General features: G+C 39.9%; 1 protein-coding gene across 8 annotated transcripts in view; it reads right to left on the bottom strand.

Annotated features, from left to right (window-relative positions):
* Nucleotides 1–13,030: 13,030 nt before the first annotated feature.
* DOCK9 (dedicator of cytokinesis 9) overlaps nucleotides 13,031–18,468 on the bottom strand; it is a 125,291-nt gene continuing 119,853 nt past the window's right edge. For all 8 annotated transcript variants that reach the window (XM_082063009.1, XM_082063013.1, XM_082063015.1 and 5 more), the window contains exon 53: nucleotides 13,031–14,281. In XM_082063009.1, coding sequence (XP_081919135.1) covers nucleotides 14,159–14,281 — 123 coding nt within the window. In that variant the 3' untranslated portion in view covers nucleotides 13,031–14,158. The remainder of the gene's footprint in view (nucleotides 14,282–18,468) is intronic.

Genomic DNA, 18,468 nt, shown 5'->3' with positions numbered 1-18,468 from the left:
AGCAGTTAGTCATATTTAGTAAGCAGGACAGACAGAAGGAGCAGAGATGATAAAATACATCAATTTTTAAAATTCTGTGGCTCAGTTCTCCTAGTGAAGAGATTCTTAAGAATCAAGACTTCAGTAAGGCAGGATGACACTGTAACCTAAACCAAGATTTTCCTCTCTTATATCACCAATAAGTATTTTAAATAAAATAATTATCAATTATTGCTAAATACAGGATCTGAAAAAGAGTTCTGATGACAACTGTACATGTAAATTCCATACATTGCGAACGAAAAGGGAAAGGACAATTTAGTGGAGCTTTAGGGCAAGAATTTCTAAGTTTCAATGGCAGTGTAGCACATCCTGCTAGAAAAAGAGGGAAATCTGTTCATGTCTTGATTTACCTATAGTGATACAATTGGATAGAGTCAAGCTGATGTATATTAATATCTTATTTGAAAAGAATCAAAATTAATTAAAATAAACAAATGAGACAAGTAGATTAAGGAGGCTGACTCAGGTCAATTTTAAGTGCTTTCTATCAAATGGCCAGCAGGTCGAGGGAGGTGATTCTGCCCCTCTGCTCCGCTCTGATCAGACCCCACCTGGAGTCCTGTGTCCAGCTCTGGAGCCCTCAGCACAGGAAAGACATGGACCTGTTGGAGAGGGGCCAGAGGAGGCCACAGAAATGATCAGAGGGTGGAACAGCTCTGCTGTGAGGACAGGCTGAGAGAGTTGGGGTTGTTCAGCCTGGAGAAGAGAAGGCTGCAGTGTGACCTTATTGCGGCCTTTCGGTACTTAAAAGGGGTCTGTAAGAAAGATGGGGACAGACTTTTTAGCAGGACCTGTTGCAATAGGACATGGGGTAATGGTTTTAAACTAAACAAGGTAGATTTAAACTAGGAAGGAAGGAAGAAATTTTTTTATTATGAAGGTGGTGAAATACTGGCCCAGGTTGCCCAGAGAGGTGGTAGATGCCCCATCCCTGGAAACATTCCAGGCCAGGCTGGACAGGGCTCTGAGCAACCTGATCTAGTTGCAGATGTCCCTGCTCATTGCAGGGGTCTGGACTAGATGACGTTTGAAGGTACATTCCAACCAAAACTATTCTGTGATTCTTAATATTTAACTGTTTGACCAATAACTCTAATGAAATTTAATCATATGTAAAGTCACTTGCAATTTGGTAAAAGCAGAAAAAAAAAAAAAGCCAAAATGAAAGATTTGCGAGCTCCAGGAGCACAATACCTAAATAAATGACTCTTAGATTTGAAGAGGACAACAAAGTATCCTGTAGATTTTTTCATATACTTATTAATTTAGAGTAACTTAGTTTCCAGTAGAGCCCCAGTCAGATACCAGCAACTTGAGCAAGAACAATGTCAGCCAAGAAACAGAGAAAGAAGGTTTAAGTGTGTAGCTGTTCCCAGCGCATCATCGAACGGCTATATGAAGTTATAGGCAGCACCTCGTGAATGAAATTGTACTGAACAACCCCACCTTCTAAGAATTTCAGCCCTTGTTTCTTCTAACAGGATTAAAACAAAATCCAACTTTCATGCTGCATGGATCAAATGGTTTAACTGTCTTGTAGAAGCTGACATGTACCACCCAAAACTGAGATAAAGTAAGTTTTTCACCAGTACCTGAAAGGTGGAGACAGGGGAAAGGAAGAAAACTGAAGTTCTTGTTCATACAAGGCACCATTCTCTTCAACAAGCGTCCCAGGCATTTCTTCACTTAAAAGCATTTTGAGTAATTGCTTCAAACACTAGAAATATTGGCATGAATTGCCTGTCAACTTCTTCACTGGTGCCTGCAGTACAAGATTCTGCTGTGACAACTGGCTGAAATTTGACAGCTGAACACAAGTCTTTTGACAAATAACATGCTGTCCTGAACAGAGACCCAGTTAGCAAAGACTGCTTCCTAAAATTCTTGTGTTAGAGACTGCACGCATCTGTTCTTTCCAGAATGTTGCTATAAAATAGCCATGAAACAGAAAAAGATAATAGTAAGTAATATTAGCTTAAAACAGCTAATGATTTCATACTACTTTTCAAATCTTGGCTTCAGGATTTAGACCTAGGAGAGACCATTAGCTCTGAGCTAATGCACGCAGCCTGAGCTTTGTACTGCAGGTTACCTATACCTGAAACAAAGAAGTGATTAAATAAATAACATCTCCTTACTGTAAAGAATATCTGACAGAAAATGCCAAGACCTTTGGAATTCAGCACCGTTGGTAGTGTTCAGTGTAGTGGTTAATGGAGATTAAGAACCTGATTTGAATTTCTAATCTGAATTTGCCTGACTTTAGCATCCAATCTCTGCTACATCTTCCTTAACCAGATTTTAAAAGCCTCAGAGCATCCACTATGCTCTTTGTCAAGACTGCTTTTGTATTGTACACACCTTCTCCATTTTCTGCTGAGTAAATCAAAACACTTTCCCCTAGATCTCCCATCATATAAGATTTTGTTCTATCCCTCAAAGTTTTTTTTGACTCCTGGATAAATTCTTGAGTCCAACATTCTAAAACCTTAGCCCCAGTGTCTTCCCAGTTGCAGGGTGTTTTCATAATGGTTTCACAGGTGCTGTAGGGCAAAGGGTAAAGCCACCATGACACATTCTGTTTATATCCACTTGCTATGTTAGTCCCCTTTACCACAGAATTACATTAGCAGTTTACTTACTGGAAGCTGGATGTTCAGGACAATTGTTAAATCTTTTGCACTGGTTCTGTTTTCCAAGAGATGATGTGTACAATTAATTTCAATTTCTTGTTCCCAGAAGTATGACCTTGTAGGTGATAACACTAGAACACTATGTTTGAAGCTCCTAGTATGGAGCAATTCAAATTGGACTGACCTTTGTTTTCATGTAAATTAAATCAGCGAGGTTTTAAAAAAAAAAAATTGTTTCTGGAATACTAGTGAAAATATTGAATAGTGCCACTATGACACCAATACTTTTGGCAAGTCTTCTCTAAAGCGTCTCCATTTGGTTTTCCATCAAAGGTCTCTAAAAGCATCGGCCAGGCTGCACTTCAGCATCTGGACAGACAGATGATTATAATGTCCCACTCCTATTGAACTGTCTTGTGGTGCTGCATGGAAGCTGAAACAGGAACATTAAGATGTGTTTGAATGAAATACGAGTGGGAATTACTTATGTGAAAGCACAAGCAGCAACATGGGTTGAAAGAATAGCACGGGTAACTGATAACTGAGGAGGCGATTAACAGCAATTAAACTGGTAAACACTGAGGAATGTGCTGTTTACATCAAGATCAGGAGGCCTGAGCTCTGATAAGGCCACAGCAGAGTGACTTGTCAGCAGAAGACCTGAGCTCCAACACCAGGAGGATGGTCCCAGCAGGAGGAAAGGCCGTGGCCATAAAGACACTCAAACGAGAAAACATGGACAACAGGTAGCAACCCTCCCTGTGATTTATGGGGGATGAGGTAAGAAAGATTATAGTGGAAAAAAAATCACATTGTAATTGCTGAAGGATATAAACACCTGCAAGATTGTCGTGGTTTAATTCTAGCCAGCAGCTCAGCCTTACACAGCTGCTTGCTCATCCTCCACCCAGTGGGACTAGGAGAGAATCAGAAAGGTAAAAGTACAATAACTTGTGGGTTGTGATAAGAGGAACAAGTCTTTTAGAAACCTCTAGGCCTAATGTAACAGAAACCTAACAGAGAAACAATAGCTCTATAGAGACTGGACATGAGGCAAAGCGGGACATCCTTGGTTTGCAAGCTGGGAAAGTGGAATATTCCACTAAATGAAGAAAGGGCTACATGGCTTTTGCTGAGTAGCAGCACAAAATTACAATATGCATGTGCAAGAAATCAGGTCAACAAGCTGACACTGGGGGGGCACCAAGCTGTAAAGACCACTGGGGGCCACTAGAGACCCCTGATGACGACCCTTGAATAACAAAGATGGACTTCTGGCAAAGGGCAGGGTTTTGTAAGTAATTTATGTTTAATTCATGAACAAAGTAGTAGAAACAAATGAATATGCAATTGGTATTTATAGTAAATACCAAGAAGTGCAAATCACACACGTGCTTGATTAGAGGAAAAATCTTCTGAGCGCTGGGTGCTCTGCAACAGAAGTGCCTGTTTTTTAATGCTTTCAAAACAGTGTCAAGGAGTCTTTTTGCCAACTTTTGGTATCAGCAAGATCAAGATAGTTTAATAATTAAAACAAACAAAAATGAAACAAAACACCTCTCTCCCCTCCAAAAAAACCCTAAGCAACACACCAAAAAACCTCCCCAAACCCAGCCAAACAAAAACAAAACAACCCCCCCAAACAAATAAAGAAACAGAAAAAACAAACAAAAGAAAAAAAAAAAAAGAGAGAAAAAAAAGATGCAAAATCTCTCACCAACAACTGACTGATGCCTATCAAGTCCCCGAGCAATCACTGCCCTGGCCAACTTCCCTTTCCTCCCGTTTTATTGCTGAGCATGATGTGATATGGCACGAAATCTCCCTCTGGTCAGTTGGGGTCAGCTCTCCCAGCTGTGTCCCCTCCCAGTCTCTTGCCCACCCCCAGCCCGCTCACTGGTGGGGTGGTGTGAGGAGCAGAAAAGGCCTTGGATCTGTGCAAGCCCTGCTCAGCAACAGCTCAAACATCCCTGTGTTATCAACACTGTTTTCATCACAAATGCAAAACACAGCACAACATGAGCTACCGTGAAGAAAATTAACTCTATCCCAGCCAAAAACAGTACACTGAAAAAGTTTTCCACTGCCAAGGAAGAAAGACCCCCAGCAACATTGATTAACTCAAGAGCCACCATTCCTTGTCTTCCGCGAGGATTGCCAGCCTGCCTGGCCTGGCTGCTGGGACACTGGCATCTTGGTGCTTGGGAGCATGTGGGTGTGAGAACATGACTAGGTGAAATCTATGAGAGAGTCAACATGAGTAACAGAGATCAGTTTTCACAGAATCACAGAATGTCAGGGATTGGAAGGGACCTCGAAAGATCATCTAGTCCAATCCCCCTGCTGGAGCAGGAACACCTAGATGAGATTACACAGGAATGTGTCCAGGTGGGTTTTGAATGTCTCCAGAGAAGGAGACTCCACCACTTCCCTGGGCAGCCTGTTCCAGTGCTCTGGCACCCTCATCCTGAAGAAGTTTCTTCTCATATTTAAGTGGAACCTCCTGTGTTCCGGTTTGTACCCATTACCCCTTGTCTTATTATTGGTTGTGACTGAGAAGAGCCTGGCTCCATCCTCATGACACTCACCCTTTACATATCTGTAAACATTAATAAAGTCACCCCTCAGTCTCCTCCAAGCTAAAGAGACCCAGCTCCCTCAGCCTTTCCTCATAAGGGAGATGCTCCACTCCCTTAATCATCTTTGTTGCCCTGCACTGGACTCTCTCCAGCAGTTCCCTGTCCTTCTCGAACTGAGGGACCCTGAACTGGACACAATATTCCAGATGTGGTCTCACCAGGGCAGAGTAGAGGGGAAGGAGAACCTCTCTTGACCTACTAACCATCCCGCTTCTAATACACCCCAGGATGCCATTGGCCTTCCTGGCCACAAGGGCACAGTGCTGGCTCATGGTCATCCTGTTGTCCACCAGGACCCCCAGGTCCCTTTCCCCTACACTGCTCTCCAACAGGTCGTTCCCCAACTTATACTGGAACCTGGGGTTGTTCCTGCCCAGATGCAAGACTCTACACTTGCCCTTGTTATATTTCATTAAATTTTTCCCTGCCAAACTCTCCAGCCTGTCCAGGTCCAGCTGGATGGCAGCACAGCCTTCTGGCATGTCAACCACTCCTCCCAGCTTGGTGTCATCAGCAAACTTGTTTGAAATAAATTACAGAATCACAGAATTGATAGCGCCTTCCCTTTCATTCTTGAGCTGAATTTTATCACGTGAATTTCCAGCTGCACAGAGTCAATGAACTACAAAATTTGGTCTAAATTTATGGTCCCTGCAAAGACTGTTAGCTGTTTGACCAGATCTATTTTCTGTATGAGCTTATTTTAGGTCCTTGTTATTTGAATATCATAATAGATCTCCCAGTGTGTTGTTTCACACCAGAACCATGGCAACAAGCATATCATCATCCCATATGCTTTCACTAAATATTGGGACAACATGAACAAGATTCTGAAATTTCTGTGCTCCGAGATCCCTTTTGAAAGGATGTTTGCAGACCAGAGTCTTTCAGTCACCTTTTACTACACCTGGTTTGAGTTTTTAGGCCTGTAGATACCAAATACCTGCTAGAAATAAACCTCCTGTTGGATTATAAGGGAACTATGAAATATATCATTATCTTCCTGCAAAACCATATTTTCATCACTGAATATATCTCCACACCTAACAACTTGACCTCTGACCAGCTGCTTAGTAACGTGGCTATACTGTAGTTAGCAAGTATTTCAGCAAAATGCCTTAATATCTTCAGCGGGGTAGATTTTTTCTGATCAACATCTTAAATACCTTAGCAATTTTTTGTACTTTACTTTCTATTTCCTCTTCTTTCCATTTAAACATTTGAATTTTAAGTACCAATATTTCACCACTGTCCTCAGCTTGTCAAAAAGCAAAAGCATTTCCTCTCTTGCTGTCATAGCCTTGCATTGATCCGGTCAATTTTTTGAAAAAGCTTCTAGTTTTTACCAATTTATTTAATTAACAAGCTGTAGAGATTTTTTTTTTTTACTAAAGTGTAAATTTCATTTTAGGGTTATCTCTGCAAGCTGGTAGCAAATATTGTCAGATTCTAATGACTGGTTTCTTGACATGCACCAACATCCAGTATGGTAATCATTTAATTATAATCATCTAGAATCCAAAGCAGCTGTGTATTGTTTTGACAAGCTGCTGAATAAGCATATTTTCCTCTTGGCTGTGAGTTATCTTCCCCTGCAGATGTGCAGGGCAAGTTAATCCTCCAGTTCTGAGCTTTAACATTCAGCACTCTGCCAACACTTTGCAGCCTCACGCTTTCCCAGCCAGCACATTCCTTCATTTCTATTTCTCTTCCTATGGGTCTGAGTTATTTCCAAAACAGATAACTATCTATTTTAGTGTAGGGTGTCACCTCCCCTATTTTATCTTTCTCGACGAAATAATTAAAACAAACAAACAATCCCAGTCACATTACTCCAGGCATATTTAAATGAATCATTTTGAGGGTTTATTATGTGTTTTTATGGTCTACTAGCACACTGCAATGGGAAGATACTCAGCTGTTTCAAAATACGCACACAGAACAAGGATCAGTCACTGGGGAAGACGATAGAAAAAGTTTTAAGCTATTTGGAAAAAAAACCCAAAAAACAAAACCCTCAACAGGCTGCTGATGGATGAACAGCATTTTGTCACAGGCCTTTTAAAAGTCTAAATAGTTATGTTGAGAATTCTTCCATTTTATTAGACCAATTATCAAAGGTGTTTGTGCCTTATGTGCCTTGTTATTGACTGTGATGGGTGAGGCGGCTTCCAAAGCTTCACTAAATTAAATACAGCTCTGGTCTCATCTCTCCCCAAGCAACATTCACAGAGTTACAGAATGGGCAAAGGATTGCACGGTTTTGCTTAACTAAGGTTCTTTTCTCCCAGCTATCTGTACATCCTTGGGAATTCATCTCTTCCATTTGCAATTCATGCCATTAAAAAAAAAATCACATTACTTAACAGCTCTATTATTAGTTTCAGCTCTCTCATGGTAGTTGTGCTAATAGTGTTGGCTAGAGCAAAATGATGCAGCCAGTTTCCGCTTGGATTTCTTTCAGGCTTCAGATTCCCCTTTTTGTTTTTTGAACACTAAATGAAATCTCTAACTTACTTATTCAGTGGTTACCAGCATTTTCTTGTATATAGTCTGGTATTTGTTCTATACTGGTAGACATCTGTTTTTTCTCATACACTTAAAATCTGGTGTCTCGCTTTCATTAATTTGAAAGTGTCTATGTAAAGCTAGTTAAACCTTACATCAACTCTTCAAATATTAAATGGAAACTAAACTAATTTAAAAGAATATTTATTTTGGGACACAAGCCTGTATTAAAAATCTCAGCTGCAGTTCTGTCAGTTTTGTTCACCATTTTCTTGTCCTCCATCTTAATTATTTGTCCAGTCAAACATTCACATTTTTGGGAGACTGATATCACAGTGACAAACATAAAAAGATTATATAGCACTAGCTACAAACCCCACCATCCCAACAAGCTACACTTGCTGCTCAGGTATCCAGTGTCAGTCTAACAGGACAGAGAGAAAGTTTGGGAATTAAAAACAAAACACCCCCCTCCCCCCCCCAATACAAACAAACAAACAAACAGAGTCTTCTCACAAAGAAAACAACATAAAAGAAGAAACTGGGTATAACTTTTTTTCTTAATATATATTTCAAAAAAGCATTCCTGACAGACTAGAGTAGGTATTTTCATGAAGAACCAGCTTCATCTGAGTATACAGTTTTATTTAAAATAATTTGATTAAATACTATTTTAAAAATATTTAATACATTCTGGTTCGGTTTAACATCGCATTTACCATGTCCAGCCTGAGAACTAACTGCAAAGACCCCCAAGACCAGATCACAAATTGCCATTGTATATGTAAATGTGGTAACAGCCAAACAGAGCACACTCCATGTCTTGAAAAAAAGACTTTTGAAGCACATGAATCGAGAGCCTTGGTTTCATGATTTGTCCCTACACCTCTCATTTCTACTTGTGTTAAGCCCAACTTGCCTCCTCTTTCCTGTGACTTTACCTCATCTCTTCTGCAGTACATGCAGTTTTCTTTCCACAGTGTGCTACCTACCCACAGCACGCTATGGAGTAAATACTATCATCTGAGGAAGGAAGCCATATTATCACTGGTTTTGAGTTAAACAGATGCTAATTTAATAGTCACCCTGTGCATGCTGATTAGCCAGTTGGAGGGCCAACCATGGTGGCACTGCAGCACTTCCATAAGCAATGCTATCAGTTTAAATCTATCACTTCTGCAAGCCAGCTTTTTCATTAAGCACATAGAAACGTTGCATCTTCAGCCAAATTTGGCAAAGATCAAGACCGGTCAACAGCTTCGGAAGTTCCTAGGGAGAACACCAAATTGTTGGGTCAGCGGAGCAAATTGCATAAGCAGAATTTTCTTAAGGAATCAGGCTAAAAAGGAAGAAGTATTAAAAAAAAAATAAATAAATCCTCACACCTCATGGGTAGGTGAAAAACCTATATAGAATGGAATAGACTATTTCAGTTGGATGGCACTTACAATGATCATCTAGTCTAGGAGTGTCAAACTCATTTTCACTTGGGGCCACATCAGCCTGGTGGTCGCCTTTAAAGAGGCGAATGTAATTTTAAGACTGTACAAATGTAACTACTCCTAAAATTACATTCAGCCCTTTGAAGGCGACTGCCAGGTTGATGTGGCCCCCGGTGAAGATGTGTTTGACAACCCTGACCTCATTCAACTGCCTGACCACTTCAGTGTTGACCAGCAGTTAAAACATGTTGTTAAGGGTGTTCAGATGTTCAGTGTTCAGATGCCTCTTGAACACTGACAGCCTTGGGACACTGACCACCTCTCTATGAAGCCTGTTCCAGTGTCTGACCACCCTCTTGGTAAAGAAATGTTTCCTGATGTCCAGTCCACATTTCCCCTGGCACAGCTTTGAACCATTCCCACATGTCCTATCACTGGATACCAGGGAGAAGACCTCAGCACCTCCCTCTCCATGTCCCCTCCTCAGGAAGCTGTAGAGAGCCATGAGGTCACCTCAGCCTCCTTTTCTCCAAACTATACAACCCAAAGTCCTCAGATGCTCCTTCCAGCCTTTTTGCCAGATTTATTGGCCTCCTCTGGGCACATTCAGGGGTCTTCAGATCCTTCTTAAATGGTGGGACCCAGAAGTGCACACAGCGCTCCAGGTGAGGCTGCACCAAGGCTGGACAATCACAACAATCAGCCCTTCTGACCAGCAGGTTGTGCTGTGTTTGTGCCCCAGGATGGGGTTTGCCCTCTGGGCTGCCAGGGCACATGCTGCTGGCTCATGTTGACCCTCCCACTGACCAACACCCCCAGGTTCCTTTCTGGGAATATCATAATAATCACCTGAAAAATTAGACAAAACATCATAGTATCTGCTGGTGAAGCACACAATAAAGTTGTTTTCAGCAAATTTTCTGAAACTGTGCTCATATTAAAGATCTTGCCTGGGCAAATGTTTCATATACGTTGAAATTTTTAAAACTTTGAGAACCAATGCGTCACGACCACCCAGATCAGCCTAAATATTTTAATAAGAAACAATGGAGAAATAGATTATAATACTGTTCATAAAATGTCCACTCAGTTCATTTAGTCCATGATTTCAGGCTCCATCTGGTTATGACGGTCACTCAGGACTAATTCCTGACTACTGGCCCCATTATCCCAGCACTGCAGCTGATAATTTGCTCACCTGGATGACGGCTGGAATCTGTTTGCTTATCTCGCAGCTCACTTTGGGACCAGGTGGCTTCTGACTTGTGTATGATTTCTGTTTCTTCCCTCTCCTGTTCTTGTGGCTGCTTTGCTGCACAACAGGCTGCCTCTTTGGATTCTCCCTCTTGCTCTCAGGAGAAGCTTCTTCCTCCTTCATTAAATGAGTTGACTTCTCCATTCTTTCTTCTTGATTATTGGGATGACTGATATATTAGTAGTTGAGGGTTCTGAGTAGTGCTTGGTAGGCATATGCCAGGCTCTGGCACAGGGAGATAAGTTGTGTCTCTGGTGTAGCCAAGGCATCATTTTTTTTTTCAAAGATTTTATAATTTCATCAAGATCCTGCACTAGTTTGGGGTGAAGTCCCAGACTCAGTGCAGAAAACCCAGAAATGCCAACCCTTCTCATATTCTCACACATGCCTTGCTACTCATAACCATGCTGCCTTGGGACACAGCCCTGTGTGATATTCCTAAATAATTAGTTAACCTTAAGGAAAGTTGGAAACATGTTCTTGAGACATGTTAACAGTAGTTTGGTTACCCAAGGATGTTCAAGATACCAAAGAGTTATTGTAAAAAGGAGGGAGAAAATGTCTATGCCGCAGGGGTAATTGCTAACTGTCTTCATGAGATGGTTCTTGAAGTAAAAGGAAGGCAACAATGTAGGGCCCAGACACCAGATTAGGCTCAAGGCCAATGCTTTTATCATAATTCTCCCAGGCGAAACACAACAAAGCGCTACACTGCACAGCAAATGGCAAAAGTCAAATACAGCCTTTAACAAGCTCTCAAATTCGATCCACAGCAATAAAAGGGGAGCATGGCATTGATCTGATAAACCAATGCCAAGAACAAGTAAATCAACATTGCAACCAGCAACTGTGGAACATAATAATTATTAAGCTCCCTCTTACACATGGAGGTCAAATCTGTTATCTCAACCCCTTCAAGCCCCACACTGGGTGCCAAAAAGGACTGTCGCGGTTTAACTTCACACAACCACTTGCTCAATCTCCTGCAGCAGTATAGGGAGAGAATCAGAAAAGTACAAGTGAGAAAACTTACGGCTTAAAATACAGTTTAATAGGTAAAAACAAATTAACAAAACAATAACAACACAACCCACAAACAAAACCAAAACAAATGATGCAAAAAATCCCAACTGCTCACTGCAAACTTTCTCCACAGTTTAACACTCTGCAAGCCCTGCTCAGCTATAACTAAATCCCTGTGTTATCAACGCTGTTTTCATCAAATCCAAAACATACCAGCTGCTGTGAAGAATATTAACTCTATCCTAGCCAAAACCACTACAGAGCCCAAGTCTTTATAAATAAAATAACCCATATTAGATACCTAATTTACATGTTGCACAAGTAACTGCAGAAAAGGAAGGCAGGTACAGTATGAATTATTCAGGAGGTAAAGCCCAACAATTATAGCTGCAGCATATCTAAATGAAAACAATACATTAGAGGGTGTGGTGTGTTCTCTCATTAACTGTGTCATGTAACTTAATGAAAAAAAATGTATACTTCAGAGTTGAACACGTGCTCGCCATTACTACTACCCTATGTCAACTTACATCAACCTTTTGTCAACTATATTTCACTATTTTTCAGAGCCTAATTTTCAGCAGGTAAGCAAAACAGATACACATATATTTAACTGTGTATCTATATACATAGATACATATTCAATTGTGAATACATACTACATGAACAGGCTGGTTAGCAGATACAACTCTGTCAAATTGAGGTCTCAGTGTAAAATGTGTTGTACAACCGCAGGAAATGGTCAGTTCTGCTTCCAGGGCAAAGAGGAAGTTAGAAAAAGTGTGTTAATTACAAGAAGCCACCATGACACACACAATTTCTATTAATAGATTGCTATAGAAATCTTCCTGAATGGCAAAACAACTTCACAGGATATTTTCTCCTAATAATGAAATACCTTTAGAGACTAACTACATCAATACGTAACAAAGTATTCCTACACGTATTTCCACAAACAAACCAAAAAGGGAAAGCATATAGGGTGAGTTTTTGTTCGTGTTTTTTGCTTGTTTTTGCTTTTTTGAGGAAAATAATTTTAAACAAACAGGAAACTTGTTTCTGAAACATAACTGAGAAAAGCAGAATTATCCACTATTTCACTGCCGGGATGACCTGTTTTGGAAAAATCTTTGATAAGTAATGGCAACATACAAGTTTTGCGCTGTACTCCAGAACATTATGGACCTTACGTCATAAGGAAAAGATGATTTTTTACTGTCAATTGATGAAAAGTTTTGAAGACTTCCTAATATTAATCATATAATAACAACCTTTAGTTACTGTAACATGCTAATTCAGTCAAATGTGATGGATCCAAAAGTGATGTCTTAATTAATAACCTGAATTCCCTCTATTGACAATGAATATGAAATACACCCTAGAAGTGTCTGCACCCCATACTTGAGCTGCAAAAGGCCTTTTTTTCTTTTGATCAAGCTTTCATCTTCCTACCCGTTAATCTAAAATAAAAACCAGAGCACACAGTGAGAAAAGTAACTATTTTTTTCCTTTTAATATAGATGTAGTACAGAATGTTTAATTACAGCAGGACAGTGCTTCCAGTTAAATAAAATTAAAAACCTTTATTTTCCCCAAATATAAAATTACTAAATTAATGTCTTAAAAGAATAAGGATATGGAAAAAGCTTTAAATTATACCACCATTTACCACAGTAACCATGACCACCAATTACATACTCCACTGCTTTGGCAAAAAAAGTTTTTTTCTTTTAATAACTGCATATAAACCTAACATAGCAAAGACTGTATACATCTTTATATTGCACTTATTTATATACAGGAATAAAGGAACTGTAAATTCTGCATATACTTGGAATGAGCAAATTTTCACAATAAACTGAAAGCAGAAGGATAAAAGCTGGTATGAATATTAAAAAATGCTTAGAAATGTAATACATTTATGTACAGACTGTATGGACTGTATTAACAAACAATATGTACATTACAATTTTCTACTATTGATATTTTAGTATAACTCAGTGTTCATTAATACAGACCTTTGGTTGTATTTAGTTGTTTAATAAGATCTAAGCTCACTACCTCCAAAATGCAACGAGGTATAAAATAAAGCACAACAATTTGCCAAATGGTACAAAAACTACTATTGTCAGTTCATTAAATCCAAGAAACTAGTGTCTCTGTCTAGCCCCAAAATAGTTCTTGTACTTGGAATCAATCTCTATGTGCCATACACAAAAAGAACACCTGTATGTTACTTATCTGCAAAAGTACATCCCACAACACTTTTTTTTTGTAATGTGCAATTCATTTTAATAATACTTTCTAATGAAAAAGAGAAATTAACTTCAACTTTGTAATTTTCCAACACACACTTCTGCAATGACATTGCGAATATTTTTAAGTGTTACCAGCAAGGTTAAAAAATATATGTGCACCTCCCTTACTCTAAAAGACTATTACCAGTAACTGCTATTTGCTAAGTGTGCTCAGACATTCATATGAATTATGCAGCTTGCACGTGCCCAACATTTAGCTTCAAAATCATCCTGAGTTTGCACACAAAGAAGCAAATCCACATACTCAAAAAAAACCCACCCCCAAACCAAAAAAAACATACTTTCCTTTACAAAACAATCATGCAACTGAAGAAGAACTGGGCATCCCATGAACTGTTGTGCTTGTTGGAGTTCCACTTATGGCGTTGAAAATGTGTAGCGAGTTAGGCATAACACTGGCCTTTTCTTCAACCGGAGTAATCTTAAAATGGAAAACACGCATTTACCAAAATGTTACAAAACAACACAAGCATTTATAAAACGGCTAACCTATTTCATTATGTGCTGTTTATCGACCTTCCAGTACTTTCTCAAATGCACAGAACTTCTTTTTGAGGACAGTTACTCTTTTCAGCCATCCTCTACTAGATCTAGGAGGGCCATAGTTATTTCTCCAATGTCCGCTCTCCTGACTTAGGCGTTACGCTGTCCTACCATGAGGAAGTGTGGATAGCTTCTGTCATTTCTCTCATTAACATTCAAAAGGAGGAGTGGCTGACACGCCGGAGGGCTGTGCTGCCATCCAGCAGGACCTGGACAGGCTGGAGAGTTGGGCGGGGAATAACCTAATGAAATTTAACAAGGGCAAGTGTAGAGTCCTGCACCTGGGCAGGAACAACCCCAGGTTCCAGTATAGGTTGGGAGATTACATATTAGAGAGCAGTGTAGGGGAAAGGGACCTGGGGGTCCTGGTGGACAACAGGATGACCATGAGCCAGCACTGTGCCCTTGTGGCCAGGAAGGCCAATGGCATCCTGGGGTGTATTAGAAGGGGGGTGGTTAGTAGATCGAGAGAGGTCCTCCTTCCCCTCTACTCTGCCCTGGTGAGACCACATCTGGAATATTGTGTCCAGTTCTGGGCCCCTCAGTTCAAGAAGGACAGGGAACTGCTGGAGAGGGTCCAGCGTAGGGCAACCAAGATGATTAAGGGAGTGGAGCACCTCCCTTATGAAGAAAGGCTGAGGGAGCTGGGTCTCTTTAGTTTGGAGAAGAGGAGACTAAGGGGGGACCTTATTAATGTTTATAAATATATAAAGGGTGAGTGCCATGGGGATGGAGCCAGGCTCTTCTCGGTGGCAAACAATGATAGGACAAGGGGTAATGGGATCAAGCTGGAACACAAGAGGTTCCACTTAAATTTAAGAAGAAACTTCTTCTCAGTAAGGGTGACAGAGCACTGGAACAGGCTGCCCAGGGAAGTGGTGGAGTCTCCTTCTCTGGAGACATTCAAAACCCGCCTGGACATGTTCCTGTGCGACCTCACCTAGGTGTTCCTGCTCCAGCAGGGGGATTGGACTAGATGATCTTTTGAGGTCCCTTCCAATCCCAAACATACTGTGATACTGTGATACTGTGAAGACCAGGGGCATTCTTTTTGCACCCCTCCCCCCCCCCCTTTTTTTTTGACTTAGAGGTATGATTTGAGCATTTCTTATCAAAAGCTATGGAAGCACCAAAAGGACTTCACTCTTAACAGCTATAAATTTAGCGATGCTAGGATTAGAAATATTGGGGGAAAAAAAGGAACGATATCAAGATGAAACAAACTAAGTGCAGAAGTAAAGAAAGCTAATTACCATCCCATCTGATCATATTGGTAAGCAGCACAGGAGAAAAAAGAAAAATCTGTTAAGATTCTTGTCCATATTTTTCGTAATAAAATTTTTGCAGTTGTTTAAAACCCACACTACTATAAAACAGCTAATAGTTTCTTCAATGACATTAGAACAAACACTGTGAGAAGCTCTTTTTCCAAATACAGCAATAGGCAGGCACATAAAAGTGATATTTTTAAAGTTTTCAGTGAAGAGTTTCATGACTCTAAACCTTAAGGGAACTGATCAATCTCATTAGAAACCACAAACCAACCAAAAAACTAAACAACTAAATAAAAAACCAAAACCCGCAACACCAAAAACAAACGCACACCAAAAAACCCCAGCCACCCAACAACATAGCGTGGTATAATTATTTACAACTAATTACATTTGTATAAAAAGAACACAGTGGCAGGCTAAGAGCACACTTCACTGCAGTCAGTGCTGTACTTTCATATTCTGTTGACACTTCATTAGGTGTATCAGCTGTTTACCCCTTCTTCTCTTCATGTACTTGCTGACAATATGATTTACTCCTCAAGTTTCAGCCACTACCTGCTTTTTCTTATCATCAGTCTTTGAAAACTCACATGTGAGCATTTTTTAGACATACATATCTTGCATTGAGTTCAAAGTATTTTTTCTTGTGTACAAGCTGTCGTTATATCCTTTAATATTCCCCTGATGTAGGGAAAACACAAATCTTTCATTCATTATCATTAAATTATTTGATCAAAACATTTCTCTCTTTTCCAAAAGTCTTCTGTACAGCTAATTCTTCCATTTACTTCATTTATCTTTATCAGCGGTCCAGTTATCTCCCTTTCCAAAACCCTCCACTGCTTTCTGCTTTTCAATACATCACATTGAAATACGGTCAAACTGTCCCATTTTTGCCAGCTAAGCAATCTGTTTCCCTTTTCCAGGGGTCTTTCAAAACTGTTTTGCTCTACATGCATATCTGAAAAACATTGTTGTGTGGTATTTTTTATTAAAAACAAACAAAAAAACCCCACAAACCAAAAAACCCCTAACAACATAACTAACTAATTAAATAAAAATCTACCACATAGATTCTGTGAAAATGATATAACTCCCTACAAACCTTGTTTCACAATATTCTCTGTCATTGGTGGCTAAAATAACTTATTTTTGTGGTAAGCTTTTCCCTGTCATAGTATAACAAAGGAATAAGAGAATGAAAAATCCTATGCACTTGCTGTATTCCTGTGCTTCACCGAAACTATATCATAGCACAGAGCTAATCCTGGCACAGTACCTGAGAAAATCACATCAGGAAATCATTGAGAGCAAGAAAGCGTGTGAAGTGAACTTCAGACACTTGACACACTTTTGAACAGAAAAAAAAAATACCATGAAAGTTTTGGATATTATCTAAGCAAGGGTAGAATAAAGGTATATTTTTCTTAGATAAGGCTATGGATAAGCTGTTAGATCAGCAAGCTGACTAGCTTTTTTGAGCAAGTATTTCTTGGATAACAATAGAGGAATTTACAGATGACAAAAAATAGTAAATGGGTAAATTCATTGTACATCTAAAAGATGCAATCCTGAGAAAAAGCTGGAAGATTAACAGACCGTTTAAATGGCAGCTAGACTGAATGCCTCAGGTAGGTCTCAAGTTTGATTTTTCCTGTATAATTCTATTTCTGAGTAACGGCTATAATTTTTGTATGGCCAAGAGAAACTCAGAGCTCCTCTTTGTATCAACTGGTTATCTAGACTAGGATGCATTGGTTCCTAGACTAAGAAAAGCTGCTGTTATGGTCATACATCTAAGGAAGTCTCATAGACGTGTATTGGTAAGGTAAAATATTATCAGAAAACACAGGTATTTATTGTGGGCCAGAAAAACAAGTCTTGAGGGTTAAGAACTATGAGCCACTCTACTGCTCTGGGAAAAGACGATACAAGTGGATGAATAAAAGGAATCTGAAGTGATGGATATGATGAATAAAAATGTCAAGAAGTCAAGGATCAAGCATGAATGTGTGATTTTCTGTGATCTTCAGCCTTTCCTGTCCTCCTGGAAATAATATCCTTGCCTCTGAAGTCAAGAGACATTTCTACCATGGATCCCAGATGCAAGGTCCTTCATTTCACTCCATGAGACTTCTGGTTTTCCTTCTCCCATATCTACAGTTTCTCTTGAGTTGATTCCCCTCAAGAAAATGTATCTTGAAAGACGTTAAACTCTTTCTTGCAAGAGTAAAGGCTAAGCTTGGACATCAAATCCTTCTACAGTTACCAGGAAGTATAGACTAAAATGAGCTTTTTGAGTCACTGAATAGAAACCCATCAGATATGAATTAAAAATGACATATATATTCAGGTCATAAAATTTGTTTGATCTTTACTGTAGTCTTCCTCTCCTACAAAAAAACAGGCTGTTGCCAACCAGATTTACTTTCTTAAAATCATAGAATCGTTTCAGTTGGATCAGACCCTCAAGATCACCAAGTCCAACCTTTAACCTAACTCTAGCACTACATCATGTCCCTAAGAACCTCATCTAAACGCCTTTTAAACAGCTCCAGGGATGGTGACTCCACCACTTCCCTGGGCAGCCTGTTCCAATGCCTGACAACCCTTTCTGTGAAGAAATTGTTCCTAATATCCAATCTAAACCTCCCCTGGTGCAACTTGAGGCCATTTCCTCTTGTCCTATCACTTGTTACTTGGGAGAAGAGACCAAACCCCTCCATGCTACAACCTCCTTTCAGGTAGTTGTAGACAGTGATAAGGTCTCTCCTCAGCCTCCTTTTCTCCA

This window comes from Streptopelia decaocto (genome assembly GCF_964273445.1).
Source record: "Streptopelia decaocto genome assembly, chromosome: 1".
Taxonomy (NCBI): Eukaryota; Metazoa; Chordata; class Aves; order Columbiformes; family Columbidae; genus Streptopelia; species Streptopelia decaocto.
Note: the sequence above shows the minus strand (reverse complement) of the source record. Positions and strands in the feature narration are given on the sequence as shown.